The sequence below is a fragment of the Trifolium pratense genome, linkage group LG3 (assembly GCF_020283565.1).
Source record: "Trifolium pratense cultivar HEN17-A07 linkage group LG3, ARS_RC_1.1, whole genome shotgun sequence".
In the NCBI taxonomy this organism is placed as follows: Eukaryota; Viridiplantae; Streptophyta; class Magnoliopsida; order Fabales; family Fabaceae; genus Trifolium; species Trifolium pratense.
Window position 1 is genome coordinate 51,572,864 of NC_060061.1, and position 23,144 is coordinate 51,596,007.

At 32.4% G+C, this 23,144-nt stretch overlaps 4 protein-coding genes across 5 annotated transcripts; all 4 read right to left on the reverse strand.

Annotated features, from left to right (window-relative positions):
* Positions 1-3,129: 3,129 nt before the first annotated feature.
* On the reverse strand, positions 3,130-3,808 carry LOC123913188 (dirigent protein 21-like). The gene has a single exon (XM_045963818.1). It carries the CDS (start codon positions 3,754-3,756, stop codon positions 3,145-3,147), a length of 612 nt encoding a protein of 203 aa, XP_045819774.1. The 5' UTR covers positions 3,757-3,808; the 3' UTR covers positions 3,130-3,144.
* A 3,978-nt stretch (positions 3,809-7,786) lies between these two features.
* LOC123913189 (dirigent protein 2-like) lies at positions 7,787-8,429 on the reverse strand. The gene has a single exon (XM_045963819.1). The coding sequence runs from the start codon at positions 8,393-8,395 to the stop codon at positions 7,835-7,837; it is 561 nt and encodes a 186-aa protein (XP_045819775.1). The 5' UTR covers positions 8,396-8,429; the 3' UTR covers positions 7,787-7,834.
* Positions 8,430-11,921: 3,492 nt separating this feature from the next.
* On the reverse strand, positions 11,922-12,751 carry LOC123913190 (dirigent protein 21-like). The gene has a single exon (XM_045963821.1). It carries the CDS (start codon positions 12,692-12,694, stop codon positions 12,128-12,130), a length of 567 nt encoding a protein of 188 aa, XP_045819777.1. The 5' UTR covers positions 12,695-12,751; the 3' UTR covers positions 11,922-12,127.
* A 2,094-nt stretch (positions 12,752-14,845) lies between these two features.
* Positions 14,846-20,538, reverse strand: LOC123913191 (RRP15-like protein). Of its 2 annotated transcripts, none has more exons than XM_045963823.1 (9): positions 20,152-20,538; positions 17,780-18,322; positions 17,594-17,695; positions 17,369-17,450; positions 17,218-17,237; positions 17,038-17,098; positions 15,784-15,854; positions 15,300-15,410; positions 14,846-15,226 (listed from the first exon to the last, which is right to left on the reverse strand). In XM_045963823.1, exons 2-9 carry the CDS (start codon positions 18,299-18,301, stop codon positions 15,164-15,166), a joined length of 1,032 nt encoding a protein of 343 aa, XP_045819779.1. In that variant the 5' UTR covers positions 18,302-18,322; positions 20,152-20,538; the 3' UTR covers positions 14,846-15,163. The 2 variants fall into 2 exon arrangements, with proteins under 2 accessions (XP_045819779.1, XP_045819778.1); XM_045963822.1 differs by having other exon boundaries at positions 20,121-20,323.
* Positions 20,539-23,144: the final 2,606 nt, after the last annotated feature.

Genomic DNA, 23,144 nt, shown 5'->3' on the forward strand with positions numbered 1-23,144 from the left:
AATTCCAAAAACCAATCTCTATGACTTGTCATATGGTTTGAGCAGCCAATGTCAAGATACCATAGCTTGGAGTTATCACTTTCAGAGTTTGTAGTCACCATGAGAAGGAAACTGTCTGAATTTGAATCATGTTGCCTTGCATGATGTGCTTCATTATCTTGCTTCTTCTTTCCCTTGCTTCTGCACTCAGAAGCATAGTGACACCACTTATCACAATTGTAACATTGAATCTTTCTCTTATCATCTTCTTGCCCTTGAAGAAACTGTCTTTCTTTGAAGATTCAGATTGATCTTGATCACCATTATGGTGATTTTGATCATTACTGAACTCACCCTTGCCCTTATTCTTTTCACCCTTGTCATTATTGTTGCATTGCCCTCCATTCTTTGCATACAAAGCTTTTTCTTGACTAACTTTGTTATCTCTCCTTTCTTTTCTTTCTTGCAACCTCTGTTCATGTGCTTCAAGTGAACTTTGGAATTCATTGACAGATATTGTGGAGAGATCTTTGGATTCTTAATGATCATATTGAGGGTTCAAAGTTCTAAGCACTTTCTCAATTACTTGTTGATCAAAAACTGTTTCACCATAGTTTTTCATTGAATTGATTAGAGTCTATAATCTTGTAAAATACTCACCAATGGATTCCTTATCCATCATGCCCAGCAATTCATATTGCGTTCGAAGAGATTGAAGCTTCACCTTCTTTACTTTATCTCCTCCACCATGAGCATTACTGAGTATATCCCAAGCATCCTTTGCAGTTCTTGCTCCAGCTTCTCAAAATTTGATGAATCCACACATTGATGGATCAAGAATTGTGCTTTTCTACCTTTCTTCTTTGATTCTTTGAAAGCTGTTTGTTGTGCTTCAGTTGCATTTGCTGCAAGAGGTTCATAACCAGTTCTAATGATGTCTTCAGCTTCTTGAAAGCTAAAGATTACATTCATCTTCACACACCATTGGTCCCAATTCCTTGCATCAAGAATGGGAAGATTTGCAGGAAAGGGATTGCTACTGTTATTCATTGTGATGAATCAATGAACAAAAAAAAAAAAGAAACAATGACTATTTTCTGAGTGAAAAAAGGAATGTATCGAAAACCTAAAAGGCTAACTGATACCACTTGTTAGAGTGGAAGAGAGTGAGTGAGAGAGAGAGAGAGAGAGAGAGAGAGAGAGAGAAGAATAGTTTCATCAAAAGCATTGATTTTTATTATTGCTTAAGGTAAAATTTATAGAGTTTACAAATTGACCATTTACTTGACTAACAAGTAGTTAGTAACTAACTAACAAAACAATAAGACAGTTACAACAAAAAACAATTATAACTATCAAAACATAGAAACTGGACAGATGCTACAACATCTGGTAGAACATCTGATAAAAACAGATGCTATGCATCTAGCATAGCATGTAGAGATTTAATTGTTTCTCAACATATACAAGTTGCTTATAACTTTGGCTTAATAGTTTTTTATATTGTAGTGAAATTTGTACTACTAGCATTTTTTTTGTTGGTAGTACATAACGATAATAAACAAAAAATCTAAAAATAGTAGAATAATAATAGCCCAATTAACTAGAAGGGACAAAGTTATGCATAAATACCTCAGATTGCTTAGCGCTCCCAAGATTGCTTAGTGCGCCCCCCAGATTGCTTAGTACCTACGAAGCACCGACAGTTCTATGATTAGTCGTGTCGCGGTGTCCGACACGTGTCGGTGTCCGCCACACGTATGACACTCGTACGACATGTGTCGGATAGCTTATAGTGGTGTCGTAAAAAAAACTCAAGTTTTTCTTTATTTTGACATTCCTTGATCGGTGTCCGACACCTGTAAAATAATCGTACAACACGTGTCGGACAAGTGTCCCCAAAAAATTGTTTTTTCTTTGCTTATACTCTTATTAGGCACATATCAGACATATCTACAAGTGTTAAAGACATGTCAAAATAACAATATTGATCAATGAGGAATTGAAGACATTAGATTTTGATTACAATATTTTTAATTTTTTGATAGTAGATGGATAAATAAAGGTATAATATTATCGTATTTTGTTTTAAAACTTTTTTTAATAAATAATTTACTTAACTTAAATTAAATGTATATATTTTGACGCTCAATTTATATCTTTTATAAATATATAGCGGTGTCGGCGTCCTATATTTTTTACATTAGCGGTGTCGTCGTGTCCGTGCTTAGCACACCCCCAAATTTCTAGCGCCCCCAAATTGCTTAGCGCACCCCCGAAAATTCAGATCACACGGCTCACAACTACTGTACTTGCATCACACACTGTTATAGCATAAAATTCATTTCCCAAAACAACCGAAGTTGTTAAAACATTGACATCAACTCTACTACTACTACCTATCTATGATGGTTTCTCTCCCAACCTCCCTCAATTCTTTTCTACCCCCTGAATTTCTGTTTTTGCCATTGGGGGTACTGCGGTTTATACGAACCGAAATAAGCTGACATGCTGATAAATTTCGGTAACCACTTACCGAAATCTGGGACATTTCGGTTTGCAGGTACCGAAACAATTATTTCGGTAAACTTCTACCGAAAATGGCCTAATTCCAGCGACCAACGTACCGAAATCTAGGACATTTCGGTTCGCAGATACCGAACAAGCTGACGTTCGTTTTTTGTGTACCGAAAACGCTAATGTTCGGTTTGCAGTTACCGAAATGGTCTAATATTTGGCTTCGGTGAATACGAACCGAAGTTTTTTGGCAAAAATGTTTGAAACCGCAAGGGGCAAAATTGGATTTTTGGGAGGTAGAAAAGAAATGAGGGGGGTCGGGAGAGAAAACATCCCTATCTATCTATAACTCTCATTCATATGCCAAAAAGACATAAACCTAAACCCATTTTCCAAAGGGTATTTTAATTAGGGATGAGAAACAGTAATACTCCCTCCGGTCCTTTTTATAAGGAACAATTTGGAAAAAAAAATTTGGTCCTTTTTATAAGAAATAATCATTAAATTTATTCTTACAATTCCATTTCTACCCTTATTAAATTGTATCCATTCCAAAGTTATGCATTAATTAGAGTGACATATTCCCTAAGAATAAATTAATACACCAAGGTTAGTTTTGGAATAGATTGTAAAATTTTAGAATTTTTATTAAGAAAGATAAGGTTTCTTGGTATGTGTGTTTTTACCAAATTGTTCCTTATAATAAGGACCGGAGGGAGTATTATACTCAACTACAAAATGTTCAGGGGTAGAAATGGAATTAACACTATTAGCAATAGCAAAACCTCTAGCAAATCTAAAAACACCAGTTCCACCAACAATAGGCATTTCTCTATTTTGTTCAGAAATATGATTTCTTCCCAACATACTAAGACTACTTCCACCATATTTCCCTTCCTTAAAAACAAAATTTGTTAACATAAACATTCCAAGATCTTGAAGTGAAGAAAGACCAAATAGCCCTTGAGCTCTACCAATGTGTTTTGAACTTAACTCTGGTCCTTCAGTCATTGCATCATCCATTACAAAAGTTGAACCAAATCCATTAGGCACATTTTGTGGTGTGTCAATGATTTGTACTATGGTTGGATTTTTGTTGTCTCTAATGTCATGATAGTAGAAATGGATATGTGTTAGTTTCTCTTTTGTTATTTGTTGTTGTGAAGGTAACATGATGTTGGATTGTTGTGAGAATTCTCCATTTGTGGAAATGAGTGTGAGAGAGAAGAGAAAGATGATGAAACTATGTGAAGGAGCCATTGTTGTGAAACACTTTTTTTTCTTCCTCAAAATGATTTTGTTTCTATTTAATACAAAGATTATAGGGGTTTTTTTGGAATTAAATATTTTTGTTCAATTTTTTATTGCCCACGTACTTCGCGTGGGACTTTCAAATGAAAATTTAATTGTTTGTTTATTTAAGTGCAAGTTCACTTCATTGCACACGAGGCAACACTTGATACACGTGTCTTGGCTCTTAGTAGAACCTAGTCATATAAACTTGAGAACAAATATAGTTTCGAGGAATCGGAATTTGATTTTTATAATTAGACTGTACTTATTTTATGGCAAACTCTGAATTATATGATTTTTTTTTCTAAGAATTAGACGGTTAATATAAAAAAAAAAAAAAAAACTAAGTAGCATGCCCGAGTGTTTGTAAGAGATGCGTGTTCCACATATTTTATCGCGTTGTTTTAAATTATAAATATAAAAGTGATAAATTTGATTAAGAAATATTTTTGTTTATAATTAAAAATTTGATATAATATTTTTGTAAAGTTTTCAATGATGATATAGTCAATAATTTTTAGATAATAATTGAGCATCCAACTAAAGAAGTTAAAATAGATCATTGAACATCTTATTGCACAAGTTAAAATTGACTATCTAAGTACAATATATTTGAATCATTGACACACATTGTTGCAGAAGTTAAAATTGTTCATCATATCTGGTGTAAGTGGAATGTGTTTGTATATCATTAACACACATTATATTGCATAAGCTAAAATTCATCATTCTCGTATAAGTGCAATGTGTTTGTATCATTGACCCACATTGTTGCAAAAGTTAAAATTGGCCATCCTATGTGTAAGTGCAATATGTTTGTAATGTTGACACACATTGTAGCAGAAACTAAAATGACCAGCCCTCGTATAAGTGCAATTGTGTTTGTATTATCGACACACATTGTTGAAGAAGCTAACATTGTTTATCTTCATGTGAATGGAATAATTTTTGTTTCATTGACACACATTGTTCCAGAAGCTAAAATTGATCATCCCCCTGTAAGCTAAAATTGTCTTGTGCCTAATGAGACAAAACCACCTGAGAATCCTTATAAGCTCACTTTCATGCCTAAAAAACAAGATAATTTGGGTAGTATCTCAATCCCTTTTGTATGGTTGGTGTGTTAGAAATTGAAAATGTTTTATGTGATAGTGAGGCAAGTGTGAGCATGATGCTCAATCTCACTAGTAAAAGAATCCTATTTGGTAAGCTTGTGTCAATTTCACTGTTTATCCTTGTGGTTAATAAAACCGAAAACAAAACCGGTGGAGATTATGTTGAATGTGACGATAAGTGATACTTTTGTCCCAATGGATTTTGTGGTAATGGATCGATATAGAACAAGATCTCGATGTTCTGTATTTCTATGAAGAATGTTTCTCAACATGGAGGGAGGTATAATTAACTTGATAAAATGTCTAATAAGGTTAGACTTTCAGAGTAAAATGGTAGAATTTGATATGAAAGAACTAAAACTAAGTTGGAAGATGAGCAAGAAATTGAGCACATGGAAGAGACTGACTATGAGAGGAATGAAAGGTGTACGAATAGGAAGGGGAGAAGCTTACCTTATTCTAAGGGGGCATATAGTTGAACTAACGCCTTTAAACAAACTGATGTGTGGGATGCAACTCACGTGTTTTATTTGTAATGGTTTTTTCACTTTTGCGGCTTAACAAAGATGATTGAACATGTGATTTAAAGAAACAACACTCATAGAAGTCGGATTGTGGCTAAAGATAATAAAAATGGGTCTGCTACAACTGCTATGGTTGTAGCAGACCATCAAGAGAGAAGTATGATTGCAAAATTTCACCCCGTCCAATCTTTGGGCCAGGCAGGGCTGCTACGAAAAGAGAAATTAATTTAAAGGGTGAAAAGAGAAATCATCACAACTGTAACATCTATTTCAAACCTTCTATAAAAACAAACCCAAACTTTAGTCCTCTTACCGTAAAAATACGCTCTAACCATCCTTCACTCACAATTACCACTAACCAAAAACGTTTATCATAATCAAACTAACAAATCTCCATAAACCACAAAACCCACCTAAACCCCTAAGGCCTAAACCAAAAAAAAAAATAAAAAATACAAGCCAAAGTTCAACATCAAACAAATAAAGAAAGATAAGCAATTGAGTCTTGTGTAATCGTTGTTAAATTTGAATAAGTTTGTTATTCTTCTTCTATTAATATTATTTGCCATTTAAAAAATTAAAATATCAAATTCATGACAACTTCATTGCTCAAATTGTGAAGTGATATATATTATTCAAATTCATGCAACAATCTAATAGTTTGGCATATATTTTCTATATTATTATTTTGTTCATGAACTTGAAGCGATATACAATATTATTATTCATGCACTTGCAAAGAATAATATAGAAAATAAACATGAACTCTTGCAAGAGTAATATAGAAAATAAACTTGAAGTGATATACAATATTATTATTCATGCAACAATCTTGTAGTATATATATGATGTCAATATTATTATTCGATTTTTTCCAAACGGGGTAAAACTGCATTTCAGCCTTTATTTGTTACTAATTTTTAGGCATATATTTTCTATAAATAGGGAGTGTTTTTCTATAAATAGGGAGTGTTTTATTCATAGAAAAATAAGAGAGCAACAATGTAGGGTATCAATTAGAATTTGCTGCCGACACAAGGCTATGGTTTTGGAGAGAAACAAAAGGGTTGTCTCTTGGTATAACTCTAGGGTTGGGCAAAGGGGATTGATTACACCTCGAGAAACACTTATCAAATTGAGTCTCTTGGCCACGGGAAGAGATTCATGTTTTGGGTAGAATTAAAATTAATCGTTGTAACCCAATTGAGAATTTCTTTGTAAAGTTACTCTTTGATATAGTGGAACAGAGTGGTTGCTTTCTCCCCCGGAATATAAGTTGTTTTGACCGAACTGGGTAAACAAACATTGTGTTCTTTCTTTTCTCTTAACTTCTTTATCGGTGTTGTTATTATTATTACTTATTCCGCTTGTTGGTCGTCGTTCTATTGCTCCACACATCAAGTTTTCATTGGTGTGATTTTATTGACGAATTCACAACAATATATACTCAACAAAAAAATGTTCAGATGTTGAAATATCCCAAAGACTCTTACCAATGGCATATCCCTAGCAAACCTAAACACGCCGGTGCCGCCGACAATAGGAAGTTCCCTCACAGTGTCTTGAACAGGATTCCTTCCGAGCATACTAAGAGTACTACCAGCAAATTCACCTTCAGTGAAAGCAAGATTAATTAGCATAACCAATCCACGATCTTCCAATGATGCCAAACCAAACATGCCTTGAGCTCTACCAACTTTTTTTGAGTTTAACTCTTGTTCTTCAGTTAAAAGGTTGTCCATCATAAAAGTTGTTCCAAACCCACTTGGTGCGCTAGTTGATGGATCTATAAACAGCATGCAGCAAGTTTAATATGAAAAAAATTTATCAGAATTTTCTTTTTCATCTTAATATGAAAGCTATAAGTTTAAATTTTGGAATTGCCAAATAGTATCTTTGTGCTTTTTAGGACTTATATATTTTAATATGCAATATAATTTTTGTATTTAATTCATATATTAAATGAATTTGTGACCTCCAAGACAATTTTTTTTGTTCCGCAACTGAGCATAGTACAAGAATAGTCCTTTAATACCAATAGTCCTTTAATTTTTTTTTGACTCCCCATTCAGGGCTCAGCCTATAGAGATACGCTCATATGCTTCAAGCTCTCTCACAAACATATTTTATGCCTATTTTATCTAGTATTTTATCTAGTATTTATCTTAACTATTTTATGCTTTTATATAAGTACGTTTTAGACTAACTTAGTACATTTTTCTTCATATATATTGGTGTTAAAAAAAATTTAAAATGAAATTTATAGTCATTAGACTACTGCAGAAAAAAAAAAAAAAAACTTCTTAATTTTTATTCAAATAAGATTTCCAAAATTAGAAACAAACAAGACAAAACTATCTCTAACTCTCTCTTAGAGATAGATATAAACTAAAACCAAAGGGTATTTTAGGGATAAGAAACGGTAACATTATACTCAACAACATAATGTTCAGGGGTAGAAATGGAGTTAACACTATTAGCAATAGCAAAGCCTCTAGCAAATCTAAAAACACCAGTTCCACCAACAATACAAGTTTCTCTATTTTGTTTTGTAATAGCATTTGTTCCCAACATACTTAGAGTACTTCCACCATATTCTCCATCAGTAAAAACTAAATTTATTAACATACACTCTGCAATACTTTGAAGTGTACAAAGACCAAACAGCCCTTGTGCTCTTCCAATTTGTTTTGAACTTAACTCTTGTCCTTCAGTCATTGCATCATCCATCATAAAAATTGAACCAAATCCATTTTTCGTGTTTTCCGCTGCGTTAACGATTTGTATCATGGTGGGGTTTTTGTTGCCTCTAATGTCATGGTAGTAGAAATGGATATGTTTTATTTTCTCTGTTGTTTGTTGTTGTTGTGAAGGTAACATGATGTTGGATTGTTGTGAGAATTCTCCATTTGTGGAAATGAGTGTGAGAGAGAAGAGAAAGAGAATGAAACTATGTAGAAGAGTCATTGTTGTGAATAAGCACTATTTTTTTTTTCTTCCTCTAAATAATTTTTATTTCTATTGAAAACAAAGAGAAATCACTTTTTTATAGGTTTTTTTTTGGAATTTAATTTTTTTTTTGAATTTTTTATTGCCCACACACTACACGAGGGACTTTCAATTCATTTTTTTAAATAAATTTAAAGTAATTTTAACATTCTACAACTTAAATTTTCATGTTAGTAATTTTAACTTAATAAAAATAACATTTTTTTTTTAAAAAAAGAGTTATATCTTAAGAATGATTTATATGAAAAGCTATTTAAAATAGCTTCATTTTTAGAGTTTTTTTTTTCTGATCCAAAAAAATTTGTAACAATTTTTAAGAGAAGCTATTTAAACTAATTTTTTATAAATATTTCTCTGTTAAAATTGTTTTGACAAAAAAAAAAACAAAACAAAACACTATAAAAATTACTTTTACTAAAATTAAAACAAACGAGTCCAATATATAATATAATAGATATATGCAATTATGTGGGCTTCTAAGATGAGATTTCAGTTATGTGGCACACACACCAATAGAAATATACACATAATTGTTTTTGGATAAATATATATATATATATATATATTCATTGATAATTATAATTTATTATAAAAATATATATATGGAACATATGTTTATCGCTTATTAATAAATTAAATTTATTCATTTTTTGATAATTTTTAAATAACTTTTTTAATAATTAGAACATATTAAATTTATTCACTTTTTATTTAAAAATATACAAAAAATAATAACTTTAATAAAACAAATTTATTTATTTAACAAAATTTGTAAGAAAGAACATAATAGTTTCACTTATATTTTAACAATATTTTATAACAAATTTCTAAATGTTTTATTCTAAATAAATTATATATCTTAATGTAATGATGAACTTAAATATGAAATAAAAATCATTAAAATTATACAAATATACGGATTTCTAAACTAATTTTAAGATAAAAACTAAAACATTAAAAATTCTTACACATTATCATGCCAGTGATAACCACAAATATTTCATCCGAGTTACTATAACTAAAATATTCAGAAATAGTCTCTATCAAATTAGCTCAGTTCATAAGGGACTTCACATTTTATATGTAGGGGCTGAGTTCGAACCTCGGACACCCAACGAAAAAATATTCATAAATAGCTGGCTTTTTTTGTTTTTTACGGCAATCCATCAATAGTTGCATAATAACATAAGCCAAACAAGATAAGATGCCCCCTACAATCAAGAAATTAAATGTTGCTTCCGGACATGCATGTCCATAAATAATGATGGAACAAGATAAGCGTACATGTAAGATGTTTGTCGCTAGAAATAAATAATTTTGATGAGGGTATCAAACTAAATTATAGAAATCATAGTGTCCATCTTTAGAATGTATTTTCTCCATCCCAAAATATAAGCAAAAAGTAGTCAACAAAAGTGAATATATTTGGTTAAAAATTTAGACCAAATAAATTTACTTTTGTCGACCACTTTTTGTTTCTATTTTGGAACAGAGGGAGTACCTAAGATAAATTTTTAAAAATTATCTAACAGTGGACCCTAAATTTTAGTAAAAAATAGATTTAATAATAATAATAATAAATAAATAATAAAAAAAATAAAATTTTATTAAAACTAAGATCCCAATCATTTGTTTTGTCAAAAAAAAAAATCCCAATCGTTTGTTAAAAACACTCACATTCTCCAATTCTATTAAAAAAAATCATAATTTGAATAAGTTAAATTGCATTAAACATTATTTCACTTAAAATATCAAAGTTCATGAAACTACTTCATTGCTCAAAATGTTAGAGTGAAAATAAAGAACCATCTAAGAGCGTTAGCCATTGGAGGATAATTTCAATTTTGCAATATGTGTGACAATCGACACTTATATATTGGGAAGGGTTCGGCCAGTCTCAATATTACACAGTTTAATAACATTTTAACGAATATAAATTTTTTAATATATATTATTAGATTGGAAATTTAGATTATATGGATGGTTTTTTTCTTTTTCTTTTTCTTTGAAAACACAAGTATCAGTATAAGGATCGACTAATTTGAGAAGACTAATCTCACCTCTCACTTGTAGCTAGAGACTCATTTAAAGTCAGAGTTTTTTTTTTTTTTTTTTTTTACTTTTGTATGGACTATAGTTCACTGAAATTAACACTAGATATGTAAACTTTATGAAAATTTAAAATTAAGTTGATATGTTATTGAAACTCACGCAAATTAAATTTTCAATAATATAATATAAATTTTAAATTTAAATATGAATTTTGCAAAATTGGTATTTATTAAGATGTTATCAAACAGTGTAATATTATTTAAATGTTACACAAATGAAATTTAATCTCTTCCAATTATATATATATATATATATATATATATATATATATATATATATATATATATATATATGTGGTTCCAAAAAAAAATTGAAACTTTGATCCATCTGAATAATTCAATCATAGTTTCGTCAGTGCTTATGTATGTACTCCCTCTGCTTTTATTTATAAGCAAAAGTTAGTTTTTAGATTCATTGAACAATTAATGTATCTAACTTAGATATAAGCTAGATACATTAGTTTTTCAATGAATCTAAAAAGTAACTTTTGCTTATAATTAAGGCCGGAGGAAGTAGTATTTTATTTAGATGGTGGGGATTAAGACATGCAAAAGAAAATATCTTGTTTTTAAGTTATGTAACTATGTGTTCAAGATCGTCCTCCCACATCGCTAGGCATGACAATGGGGCAGGATGGGGTGAATTTTGCCTTTTTCAAATTCATAAAGTTCGGATTTCTCCAAACACGCCCCAATTTTCAATGGATATGAGAAGTAGAAGTCAAAACCCATATCCAACGGGGTTCGGATATCCCCGTGGGGTTCGGGTATCCCCATTCCGCCTAACCTCGACATGAACTTGCGTTAAATTTTTGTACTTTTTCATTAAAATAAAAGGGTAAAAGTCGAAAACTATTTTGTTTTGACAAATATGATTTTTTAAACAAAGAATACAAATAGAAAAAAATAACTTTGTTTAATACTTAACAAAAATAAAAACAAACATATGAATATAATTTAAGACTTTGTTTAAGGGTTTATAATCTAAGAGATGTAAAATATAATTAGATATATGTGGGGGGGTTTGGGGTGGGTACCAATGTCCCCACTATCCATCCCACCCCTGTCTTTTAAATTCGGAAAAAACCTGAACCCAAATTTGGTCAAACCGGTTTTTTCCCATCAAAATCGGGACGGGACGAACGAGTATTCAAGATATGAATTATATTGTATGCCTACACATGGCAGACATACAAATTAGCAATGTGTTCAAAAGTTGACCCGCCATTGTGGATAGTATTGTATTTGATTCTTAATATATAGATCAAATATATAAGGTACTCAATTTATAAATTTAAAAAGTGAATTCATGACAACATTTTTTCTTACTCAAAAGGAAAATTAAAATAAATAAAAAGAAAGATACAAAGATTGGGGACATTAAACACAATCCAGATACAATTCAAATGAGAATACATCGATATAAAATAGACATAGTGGATCAACCCAAATTCATGACAACTACTAATTTATTGCTCAAAATGTGACGGGATACACAATTATTATTCATGCAACAATCTCATAAAGTCTCGGAGCACCATAGTAACAATAACCCTAAAAACATGAACTTGAAAGAGTTCTATGGATGAGAAACAGTGACATCATACTCAACAACAAAATGTTCAGATGTTGAAATTTCCCAAATACTCTTAGCAATGGCATATCCCCTAGCAAACCTAAACACGCCGGTGCCGCCGACAATAGGAAGTTCTCTGACAGTGTCTTGAACAGGATTCCTTCCGAGCATACTAAGCGTACTACCGGCAAATTCACCTTCGGTGAAAGCAAGATTAATTAACATAACCAATCCACGATCTTCCAAAGATGCCAAACCAAACAAGCCTTGAGCTCTACCAACTTTTTTTGAGGTTAACTCTTGTTCTTCAGTTAAGAGGTTGTCCATCATATATGTTGCTCCAAACCCATTTGCTGAATTTGATGGATCTATAATTTGTACTACCGTTGGTTTTTTTCCTTCTAGGATGTCATGGTAAAAAAAGTGCAAATGAGTTAATTTTTCAGTGTTTTGTTGATTTGTTGGTAACATGATGTTGGATTGTTCGGAGAACGATCCATTGGTAGTGGAAAAATGAGCAAATATGAGAGTGAGAGTGAAGAGAAAGAAGAATCTAAGAGTGGAAGCCATTGTAAGATAATTTTAATTTTACAATAAAGTGTGTGACAATCGACACTTATAATGTAAGGGTTTTTTATCCGTTTGTTATATATTGAATATTTTATTCATTCACGACCATAACGAGGCATGCATTGTATATAATCTGAATATTTTATTTAAATGGTGGAAATAAAGACATGCAAAATATATTGTTTTTAAAGTTACTGGTCCCACACACGTGCGATGCACGGGTGTTATTCGGTATTTTATATTATAATGTTGAAAAATTATTCGTATAAATTGAAACAATAAGTATTATGAAAATTATAATAATAACATCAACAAAATAATAATAATAATAATAATAATAATAATAATAATAATAATAATAATAATAATAATAATAATAATAATAATAATAAAAGTGGGGAGATCCTAATATGGACCCTTAAAAAATGGGACCAGCTGTGGACCTCCATAAATAACCGGTTATAGCCAATAAAAAAAAAACTGAAATTGTAGATTGTCTCTTCGGATTTTTTTTGTGACAAACTGACAATGATTGTCTCTTGTGACTTATCCTCTCAAAGTCTCAAACTCCCACTTCCATCCTTTGTTGCCACTAACCTTGGCACTGCCCTTCCCTTTCTCTTGTGGATTTGATGGTAATTTTTTGATTTAATTACTACCAGGTTAAAGACACAAAGTTCAATATGCTTCAAGTCATTGCAATTTGCATTCCCCCAAATCATTTCTTCTTCCTAATCAAGACACAAGTTGGAACCAAGAACAACAACTTCAAAAAACAAAATCAACAAAACCAAAATCCAAAGATCATGACAACATCCTAAACAAATTCTGAAAAGTGAAAACCCACACTAGAACAAGAAGAAACAATTTTTTTTTTTTTACTAGATTTGCAAATTTCCACAAAAAACCCTTATGACTCAGAAGTAACCCGGTTGAAGGTTCTTGAATCTCGAAAGCAGGTGAACTTGTCTAACTGTCGCAGTTGTTCTTGAATCTTGTTGCATAAATGAACGAAAAAACTCACAAAATTCATAAATTCAGTAATAATCCAAAAATTAAAAAGGGTGATTACAGGCTATATCCGGTCATGTACTGAGGTCCATATGTGGTCCTCTTTTTTGGGGGTCCATATTAGGGGCGCCCATAAAAGTGATGTAAATATAAGATAGATATTAAAGATGTGTTTATACATTTCGAAAAGATTACAATGGATCTTATTGCATCTACCAAAATAAGTTGGTAATCCATAAATTGTCATGTCACTATGAAAACGGTTTGTGGTCATACTCATACACTGTGCATTTGATTCATTATTAGTTGAGTGAGTGTATAATGAAAAGTCATATGTATATAAATGTAGGCATATGAAAAAGTGTATAGAGATGACAATGATGTAAGTAGAAGTGATGTGACATTATTGAGTGATTTAATTGGATATAAGTGACTGACGTGGATTAGGGTTAAATTAGTGGTTGCACAACTATCTAGAAATTATATATATAGATTTATTTAGCAAACTTGCTCAAGAGTTTACATGCCATTTCACAGGGCGGGGCCGAGGGGCCAAGCAATTTTGAGCTTTAGGCCCCAATTTTTTTTACTAAAAATGGTCTAAAAAAATATCATGTAGTTATAAATATATAATATATAATAAGACCTTTGATATTAACAATATTTAAGTTTTTTATTTATTTGTAAAATTAAATGCCTCAAATTCTTTTAGACACAAATTCAACCTCTGATATTAGCAATATTTAAGTTTTTTTAAAATTTTTTTCACTAAATTATGTGTAATTTTTTGTTTTACAAGGACTCGCAATAAAACTTACTTTAAGCGTCTAATAATGTTTGGCCGACTTTGTTGGCAGACATACAAACTAGCAACGTGTTCAAGAGTCGACCTGCCCCCCATTTGTGGATAATTGTATTAGAGTTTATTTGGATTTGAGTATGTTGAAGATGACAAACATTTTACAAGGGAGGTGCATAGTATCGTAAATATAACTCAAAACAGTTAGTTCACTTAGTTATAAGAATATTTGATATCTCTTGAGACGCGTATTTGGATTGCAATTCTCCATTTCTCAATACATAATAATGTTTATGATGTGAAGCAAAATAAAATACCAACGTCAAAATTCCTCTTCAAAATTGAAAATTAAACGTTCCTAGTTTTCGATTAGATGATAATTTCCTTTGGTAATAAAACCATCAATTACAGATAATCCTATTCCTAATACAATTGGAAAATAAAGATAATGAAACTGTTCATCATGTTCAGTAAATTCGGTTCAGTGAACACATTCAAAATTGGTGACGTATACCAAATTATAGCCAATCAGCTGGCAAGATTGTCCTAGTCCATTCTTTACTAACAAAATGAACACAAACCAATGAATACAATATTCAAAATCTAACCGAATGTACCGCTAGGAACACCTCAATGCTGCTTTCTCAAGTTTCAAAACCTTAATCTTCATCGGAACTGCTATTTTCAGAAATGTTTTCCATGTCATCTGATTCATTTTTATCCTGCAGTTAAGAAAACAAGATGAGTGCAAGGTAGCTGGATTATAGCATAAAAGTAACTTCAACAGATACTTACTGGCATGTTTTTGTCCCAATCCTTTATTCTTGAATTTGTCAGCATATAATTATCTCGTAATGGAGCCCAAGAAGGTTGTTCATCTTCCCCCTTGCTTGTGCTTGCATTGGCCTGCATATCCAAAATTAGACTTACAGCAGTTTATACAAAGAAAATTAGAATTGTATTAAACATGGTAGTGTAGATCTATAACATCTTGTCTATCCTTTTACATGGTAGTGTAGATCTAATTCAGAGAGCATATACTACCAAAGTTTTAACTCCAACCATAATATATAAGTTAGAAATGCTCAAATCTAAATAGATCAAATAATTTGGAAGTAGCATTCTCAACTTATATACATTTTGGTTCTCTTTGTGAGCGAGCAGACACAGGGAAGATCAGTTCTAACTCAAACCATATTTTAAAACAGTGTTTCAAATTTGTAACAAAAATGACTAGCAATGAAAAAATGACTGAAAGAGAACGAGTTGTAACAATCACCTTTGCAGAGGTGCCAACTGCTGGCTTCCCTAATTCTGAATAGAAGGCTTCTTTAGTGCGCTTTTTTAACTCTGATAGCACCCACAAATCAAATAGTTAGAATTGAGCCACATTTTGAATATATTAGGAACCACAAAAATAGCACCGATAGGTATGAACAAAAGAAAATGTGAAACAGAGAACTCTGGCAGGGATGGTTCCATTAGGGGGTGCTTGGTCTCAAGTCCCAACCCCTTATATTTTTTACCAATTATATACAAAAATAGATTAATGGTTAACTTTTTCCTCTCATACTTAGAGCATGATATCGTGAACAAGTCTTTGGCATGGTAGTCATATACTCCTCGGAAGCATGGTATCAGTGTTATCCTATGAAGCATGGACACTCCTCGGATTATCGGTGCCCGACACAGACACATGACTACATTGAATCATGACATTTTTTAGATTATTAATGGTGTCGACATGCCAGTGTCCATGTTGTGTCCGGTGTATGTGTCTATGTCTGTGATTCAGTAGTCTTATCAATAAGGATTGTGGAAAATAGTGGAACGCCAAAGATCTGCTATGTGGAATAACGGACATAGCATCACAGGAAAATAGCAGAAGTAGCATAGCGCCAATGATATGCTGCAAAAAAAGTGCATTGAGAGGTTTAAAAATAGGTCATGTGCAGCTCACAAGCTGCCTCTCTAAAAAAATTGAATTGAAAGGTTTATCCTCTTTGCTGGAGATGGAGGAGGAAGATGCGTGGAAAGAAAATTAGGCAGAGCATAACTTACATATTGAGAGCTTTTACGTATTAGGGTGTGATTATAGGAGTGCTAATATTTCGACTCTTCAGTTTTCCATCTTAAAAATAGGTCATGTACAGCTCACAAGCTAACACAAGTTTTATTATTAATGAAACATGAAATTCACTTTTTCGCTATTGACGCTACAACTGCTATGGCCGAATGCCCTAATAGAGAAACAGGGGCAGCATTGCGGTTTTCATAGTGGATTCTTCAAAATTCGCTACGCTATAGCACTATAGAGCTTCTATTTGATAACATCGACAAAATTAATAAAAATTGAGCTTGTTTGACCAAAATAATTGTGTTAAATTTCCCAGTATATCATATAAACTGGAACAATTAATCCCCCAAATGAGATTTTTCTTTCTTTACTTGATTCAGTTATCCTGCAAGTGAACTACTAACTAGAATCTTTCTAATGTCTTGCATTTTGTTGTTGCAGCATAAAACAACTTACCTTTTGCATCCCTATTCTTTGAGGGGTCCAGCCCTTTCTGAGCAACTTGTGCCTTGTTGACCTGCAACAGGTATGTACAAAGCCTTCGATTTAATAATGATAAAGATACAATGCAACAAAGAAGAGAGGATGAAAATTAGGAGGAAACAAAATTTGGTTAAATGTTAAGACAAAACTTACAGCATTGAACAACTTGACCACTGAAAGAAATCGGAAGTAGTCCATGTTCACAGCAACAACAGTCACATCAGTAAGAGGAAATGCAAGTCACTAATAAAAATAAAGAAGCCATAGACCTTTATTGATTTAAGAGAAAAAGCAACTCATTTACCTCCTTTTGTCGCTACACTAATCAGAAACTTTTCATGTGAGTCCAAATAATTAGCAGGCTTGACATGTCCCTTTTCAGCTATCTGTAACAAGCAATAAGATAGAACTTGTCAGACTGATTACAATATAGAAAATATTTTGGGCTACATAATTGGAGATGCACATAAATTTTAGTTTTAATTGGGATATCATTAAAATCACAAGTCAAGTTGAAATTTCAAATTACCAGCAGCTTTTCCTTTTTTGCCTCTCCCTTAACCTTGCGCTCTGCCTCCTCTTCCGCAAGCTTTTCTATAACAAGATTCTTGTGTGCTGATAATACTGGACCCTATAGAGTTATCCAAGTTTTAGAATACCAATTTTATAATTCTCTAATAAACATTAACATGCTGTATAAGTTCACGTGACTTACCAACAAGTCATCAGAAACACTCTTCTTTATAATATTCTTGAAGGCCATCTTGAATGCTTTACAGCCTTCGGAGAATTTAGTAATTCCTGGCTGAATTTCATCATCATCGTCTTCTCCTTCATCCTCAGAGAAATTAACTTTCTTATTGGTAACATTTTTCTTCTGCGTTCTTTGTCCTCCTGCTTCTCCTTCATCTTCAGACAGCTCTTCACTTTCTATGTCTTCCTCCTCATGCTTTTTTTTGGTGATAGATGCTACACCTCTAGTCTTCATAGATGCCACCCCTCTAGTCTTCGTAGTAGCAGGGGCAGTTGTCTCATCTTCATCATCGTCAGAATTATATTCTCGTGCTCTCTTGTTGTAAAGTTTCTTCATTTTTTGGTTGATTTTAACTTTCTTCTGTCCATGAGGTGGCTGCATAACTTTTTGTTTCTTACTTGACTTTTTACGGCTTTGATTCTTACCAATCTTCCTCTTCCCCAGACCTCTTCCAGGTTCAACCACTTGCATTTCTTCAGCCATTGAATTGTTTTATAATTCAACCTGTAAATGTCACACATGAAGACATGTCATGAGATGAGATGCTATATAAATACAAAATGATGATTTTCAAAGTATTAACAGAAAATGAACAACTCTTTCCAAAAGTACCAGATCAATGCAAAATTATAAGAAACAATCAAACCCATGACAATAAAGACGTGCTTTAATAGGGAAATAGAGACTTAGGGAAAAGAAACAGAAATTGTTAACTGATAATTGAATTCTTATTTTGGTAACATGACTTTCAACAAGGCAAGCTATTTGGTTTCCTTCTTAATTAATGTTAATCAGAGACTATCCTTGCTTTTCTCTAAACCTCAACTACAAACTTTACCAATCTTACTAACAAATTTTACTGATTTATTAATAAGTATATAAGATCAATTCTTACCCCTCTATGATAAGTTTATGTTGGTAGAGTAATTTTGAGCTGATAAAATTTAATTTTTCTCAAATCACAAACCAACTACAGGACATATCAATTAAAACTTACAATCATTGCCGGAGAAAATTAGTAGCACCACAACAATAATTTAATTATATACTTAAGAGAATCAAATTGAACAGACCCTGTGTTGACACCAAAATTATAAAATTGATGATATTCATTTCGACTTGGTGTTATAATTTGAATTGAAAAAAAATTCATTTTGACAGAAAATCGGTGTAAACACCCTGACCCAAGGAGTCACATGATGGAAACATCCATTCCATGTTGACAAGATGGTGAAGATACTATACATGAAAACACACAAACAAAGCATATAAGATCAAGTATCCCTAAAAGATGGTAATAACAATCAAGGTCTTAAAAAAATGTCTATGGCAACAATTTTGGACGCTACATCAAGGTTTTTCACGTTTTGCAGCTGCGGTGGTGGGTACACCAGCCACAATTGACTGCTATCCTTTACAGTAACAAGTACGTTGACATGACAGCCAGTCGGCCATTGCAACAGCGATTTAAAACCTCAGTGACAAAGACAAAAATAGAGAGCTATATGAGATACGGTTGTAAAGCAAAAAACAGAAACAAATGTGACTGAGAATATAATCATTTCCGTTTGGGGGTTTGTTGGAAGGAAAGGGCTTTTGGGAGAGAGGAATAGAGAAAACCTTATTTGAGGTAGTGATTTTGTTGAAAATGATAAGAGACAGCTTATGATTAATATATTTTCAATTTTTAGAGACTTTAACAGTGTGAACAGGATTTGAAGAATTTATCTGAGAACTCCAAAATCCTCCTCCAATACATTTTTTAAGTTCCCCTAAATTAGGAGGATTTTATATGATGAAGAAAAATGAACTCCTCAAAACCCCCCTTCTCCATTCCCTCCCTTCCTTTTTTTTATTGTTTTTTTGCAAAACCGCCATTTTACTAATAGAATAGAGTAAAGACTCTAAGCTCCATCGACCGATTGTTCAAATAAGATCTCAGGTTCTCTATTCCAGTACCTAAAGAGGGTTCTTTTCACCTTTCCTCATGGTACTTACGCTTAAAGGGTACTCCTCCTTTCTCGCCTAAAAGCAATCAGAATTCAAACATGCTGCATTTCGAACACCGGGAAATCCCTTTCCTTTTTTTCCAAACAAGTGATATGCTTATGCATTTTAACAAACAAGTGATATGCAGTATGCACATTCCAATAAAATCAGAATAAATAAAAACAATTGGCATAAGATAACCCAAGAAAGATAAATTTCTTACAAACCTAATCAAATATCAGAATTCTTAAAGTGAAAAAAAAAAAAAAAAACCAAAAATTGAAAGCAAAAAACATGGAAACTATAACAGTACCAAATTTGCTGAAGAAATAAAGAAAGATTACGCGATGCTGAAATGAACGGAGTTGAAACCGCTGAGAGAGTTTGTGATAACTGCTAAGGTCCGATTGGGTGCATGCGTCGGAGCAGTGACGGCCGCCGGAAGTGATGATATGCGAGTTCGGGTAGTTAGGGGGTTTAAGGTCAGGGCTTTGTTTCGATGTGCTTTCTCTCTTTTCGTTTTTTATTTTTTGATAAATAAATAAATTCTCCCAAAGTAAAATAATTTAGTGGGTTTTCCAAATTTTTTAGGGCAAATTACCATTTATTTTTTTATTTTTTGATAAAAAGAAAATTACCATTTATTATTATATTATAATATATATCATCCTCAGAAAATTACGAGGGAGTAAAATTGATCTTCGATTTCAAAAAATAACACTAAAATCTTTCTAGAAGTTCAGAAAGGTTTGAGTCGAGCTTAAACCTAAAATGATTTAAAATTTATTTTCAACTAACAATCGACACGTCTTGCTTAGAATTTTATTAGTTGTGTCATTTTGCACCAAGTGCAAATATGATATTTGATTACAAAATCATCAAGCATAACAATATTGAAATTAATGTAGCTCTTTAAAATATATTATGTTCGGCCTTAATTATAAGCAAATATATAAATTAGATATATTAGTTATTCAATGGATTTGAAGTGACTATGAAATGAGCAGTGATATTAGAAAGTAGTAATGAAATAAAGATATGAGAATGGATGGAACGGAGGAGTAGTATATTAATGGAATAGGGAATTATAACAAACACTTGCAGTGCACAGCTAGTATCATGTGAAGAGAGAGTTTTAGGGAGAGAAGTAATAACTACACCAATCACATAAAAAATGAGAAATAACTCTTAGTTTACTATATATACTACCCATGTGTGATAAAATCCCTTAGTGTGATATTGACTTTGTAATTCCTACTACTGTTGCGCCTTCCCTGATAATTCGCATCAAGCTTAACAGAATGACATTCCTTTGCCTCTTGTGGGACCCTCCACTCCTCATTTGCTGACTCAACAGTTTCTAGACCCTTCCCTTTATTTTGTCTCATTACAGAATATTTACTTATAATTAAGGTTGAAGAGAGTAAATTTTCTATTTTATAAATATGAAATATATTTAGATGAATCAATGGAAAATATTTTGCTGGCCAGTATTACAACTTTCAAAGGGATAAAAAAAAGTCATTTTTGTTAACAAATCAAACATTATTGTTTTGATTGAGGAGAATAACCTTCACAAAAATATCTTATCTCATTTAAAAGATTTTAGGAAATAATTTTATATGGAATGCAAAAAAAAAAAAAAAAATAATGTAGACTTTATGAATATAAGGCTGCAAATTTACTTTCGTAAAAAAAAAGCTTCAAGTTTACTTGACATTTTTATATCCATGTATCTAAAAGAAAACTATATAATGAAAACTTATGAATATAAGGCTGCAAATTTACTTTAGTATAAAAAAGGCTGCAAATTTACTTGATATTTTTATGTCCATGCAAGTTTGTATGGTTATTATATAACTTTTTTTTTTTTTTTTTTTTTGATAAGATAAGGAATATAAAAAAACTAAGGACCGACTACAGAGGAACAAGCTCCCCTTAAGTCTTTATCAAAAAGCAAATTAATACTAGGACTAATAACATCTAACATAGAAGGGGAAAAATCCGCTTGATGACCCCTTAAAGCAAGAGCATCGGCACAAGTGTTTGCTTCACGATGAATGTGATTTATACGAATAGTCGACCCTGAGAGGTTGATAAGGTTTATGATCTCCTGGAGTAGAGGTTGGAGATGAAAAATGGAGGTATGACGATTCTGGATCATATTGATGGCATGTATGGAATCTGTTTCAAGAATGACATTTGTAAGTTGCATCTCTCTCATTATCTGAAGGCCAAGGAGAATTCCTTTTAATTCTGCAAAGAGAGCATTTCCCGACCCAAGCTTACACATGAAACCTTTAACAAAGTTTCCATTATGATTTCTGATAATTCCTCCGCAAGCCGCTTGACCGTGTACAAACGATCCGTCTGTATTTATTTTGAAAAACCCCGGCGGAGGCTTTGACCAATGTATGTATTTCCGGCACGGGTTTACAGATCGAGATGCAAGAGGGAACTTCATCTCTTTTTCAATCTGATAAGCTATGTCTATAATTTTTGAAGTGAGATGCGTTGTAAGCTCTGTCTCTCTAGAAAATACTAGTTTATTGCGATCCTTCCAAAGAGACCAAACCGAAACACCAAAAAAGGTAGGCCAATCCGTGTTGCTAGCTCCAATATGTTTAGTAGTGATGTTCCATTCCAGCCAACCGTACAAGCCAAGACTGAAAAACTTGGCCCAATTATCTTCTGTGATGAACTGGTTCCAGTAGTTTTGAGCGTCCTCACAATCTCGAAGCATATGCATTATGGTTTCCGGGTAAGATTGACATCTGGGACATGTATCATCTGTTGTCATCTGGCGGTGTGCTCTGACTGCATTTGTCAGCAATGATCCATGGGCTAGCTTCCAAAGAACAGCGCGAATTCTATTTGGACCTCGCCACTGCCAAACCTGATCAAACAAAGGACTAACATTAGTATTATCATTTTCATTTCTACTAAGAAATTTATAAGCTGAGTTAATACTAAAATTTCCATCCGTGGACATATTCCAATTGGGAATATCACTATTTCCGACAATAGGTGGCTTCAATTTTGCAATCAAATTACAAATAGACTCTGGGAGACGGGTGGCCAACATATTCCAATTCCAATCCCCGTCTATCACATAACTAGAGACAGAATACTCGATTTCACCCATAGGAATAAGGTTTGAGTATCGATCCTCCAAGACACCACAATTTGGTATCCAAATGTCCTTCCAGAAACGAGTTCCATGACCATCATTTATCACCCATCTGATGTGAGGTTTGACATGCTCCCATGCTTTAACAATAGCTTTCCAAATGTTTGAAGAGTTACTTCGAGCAATAATATTAGGGGTAGACAGGAA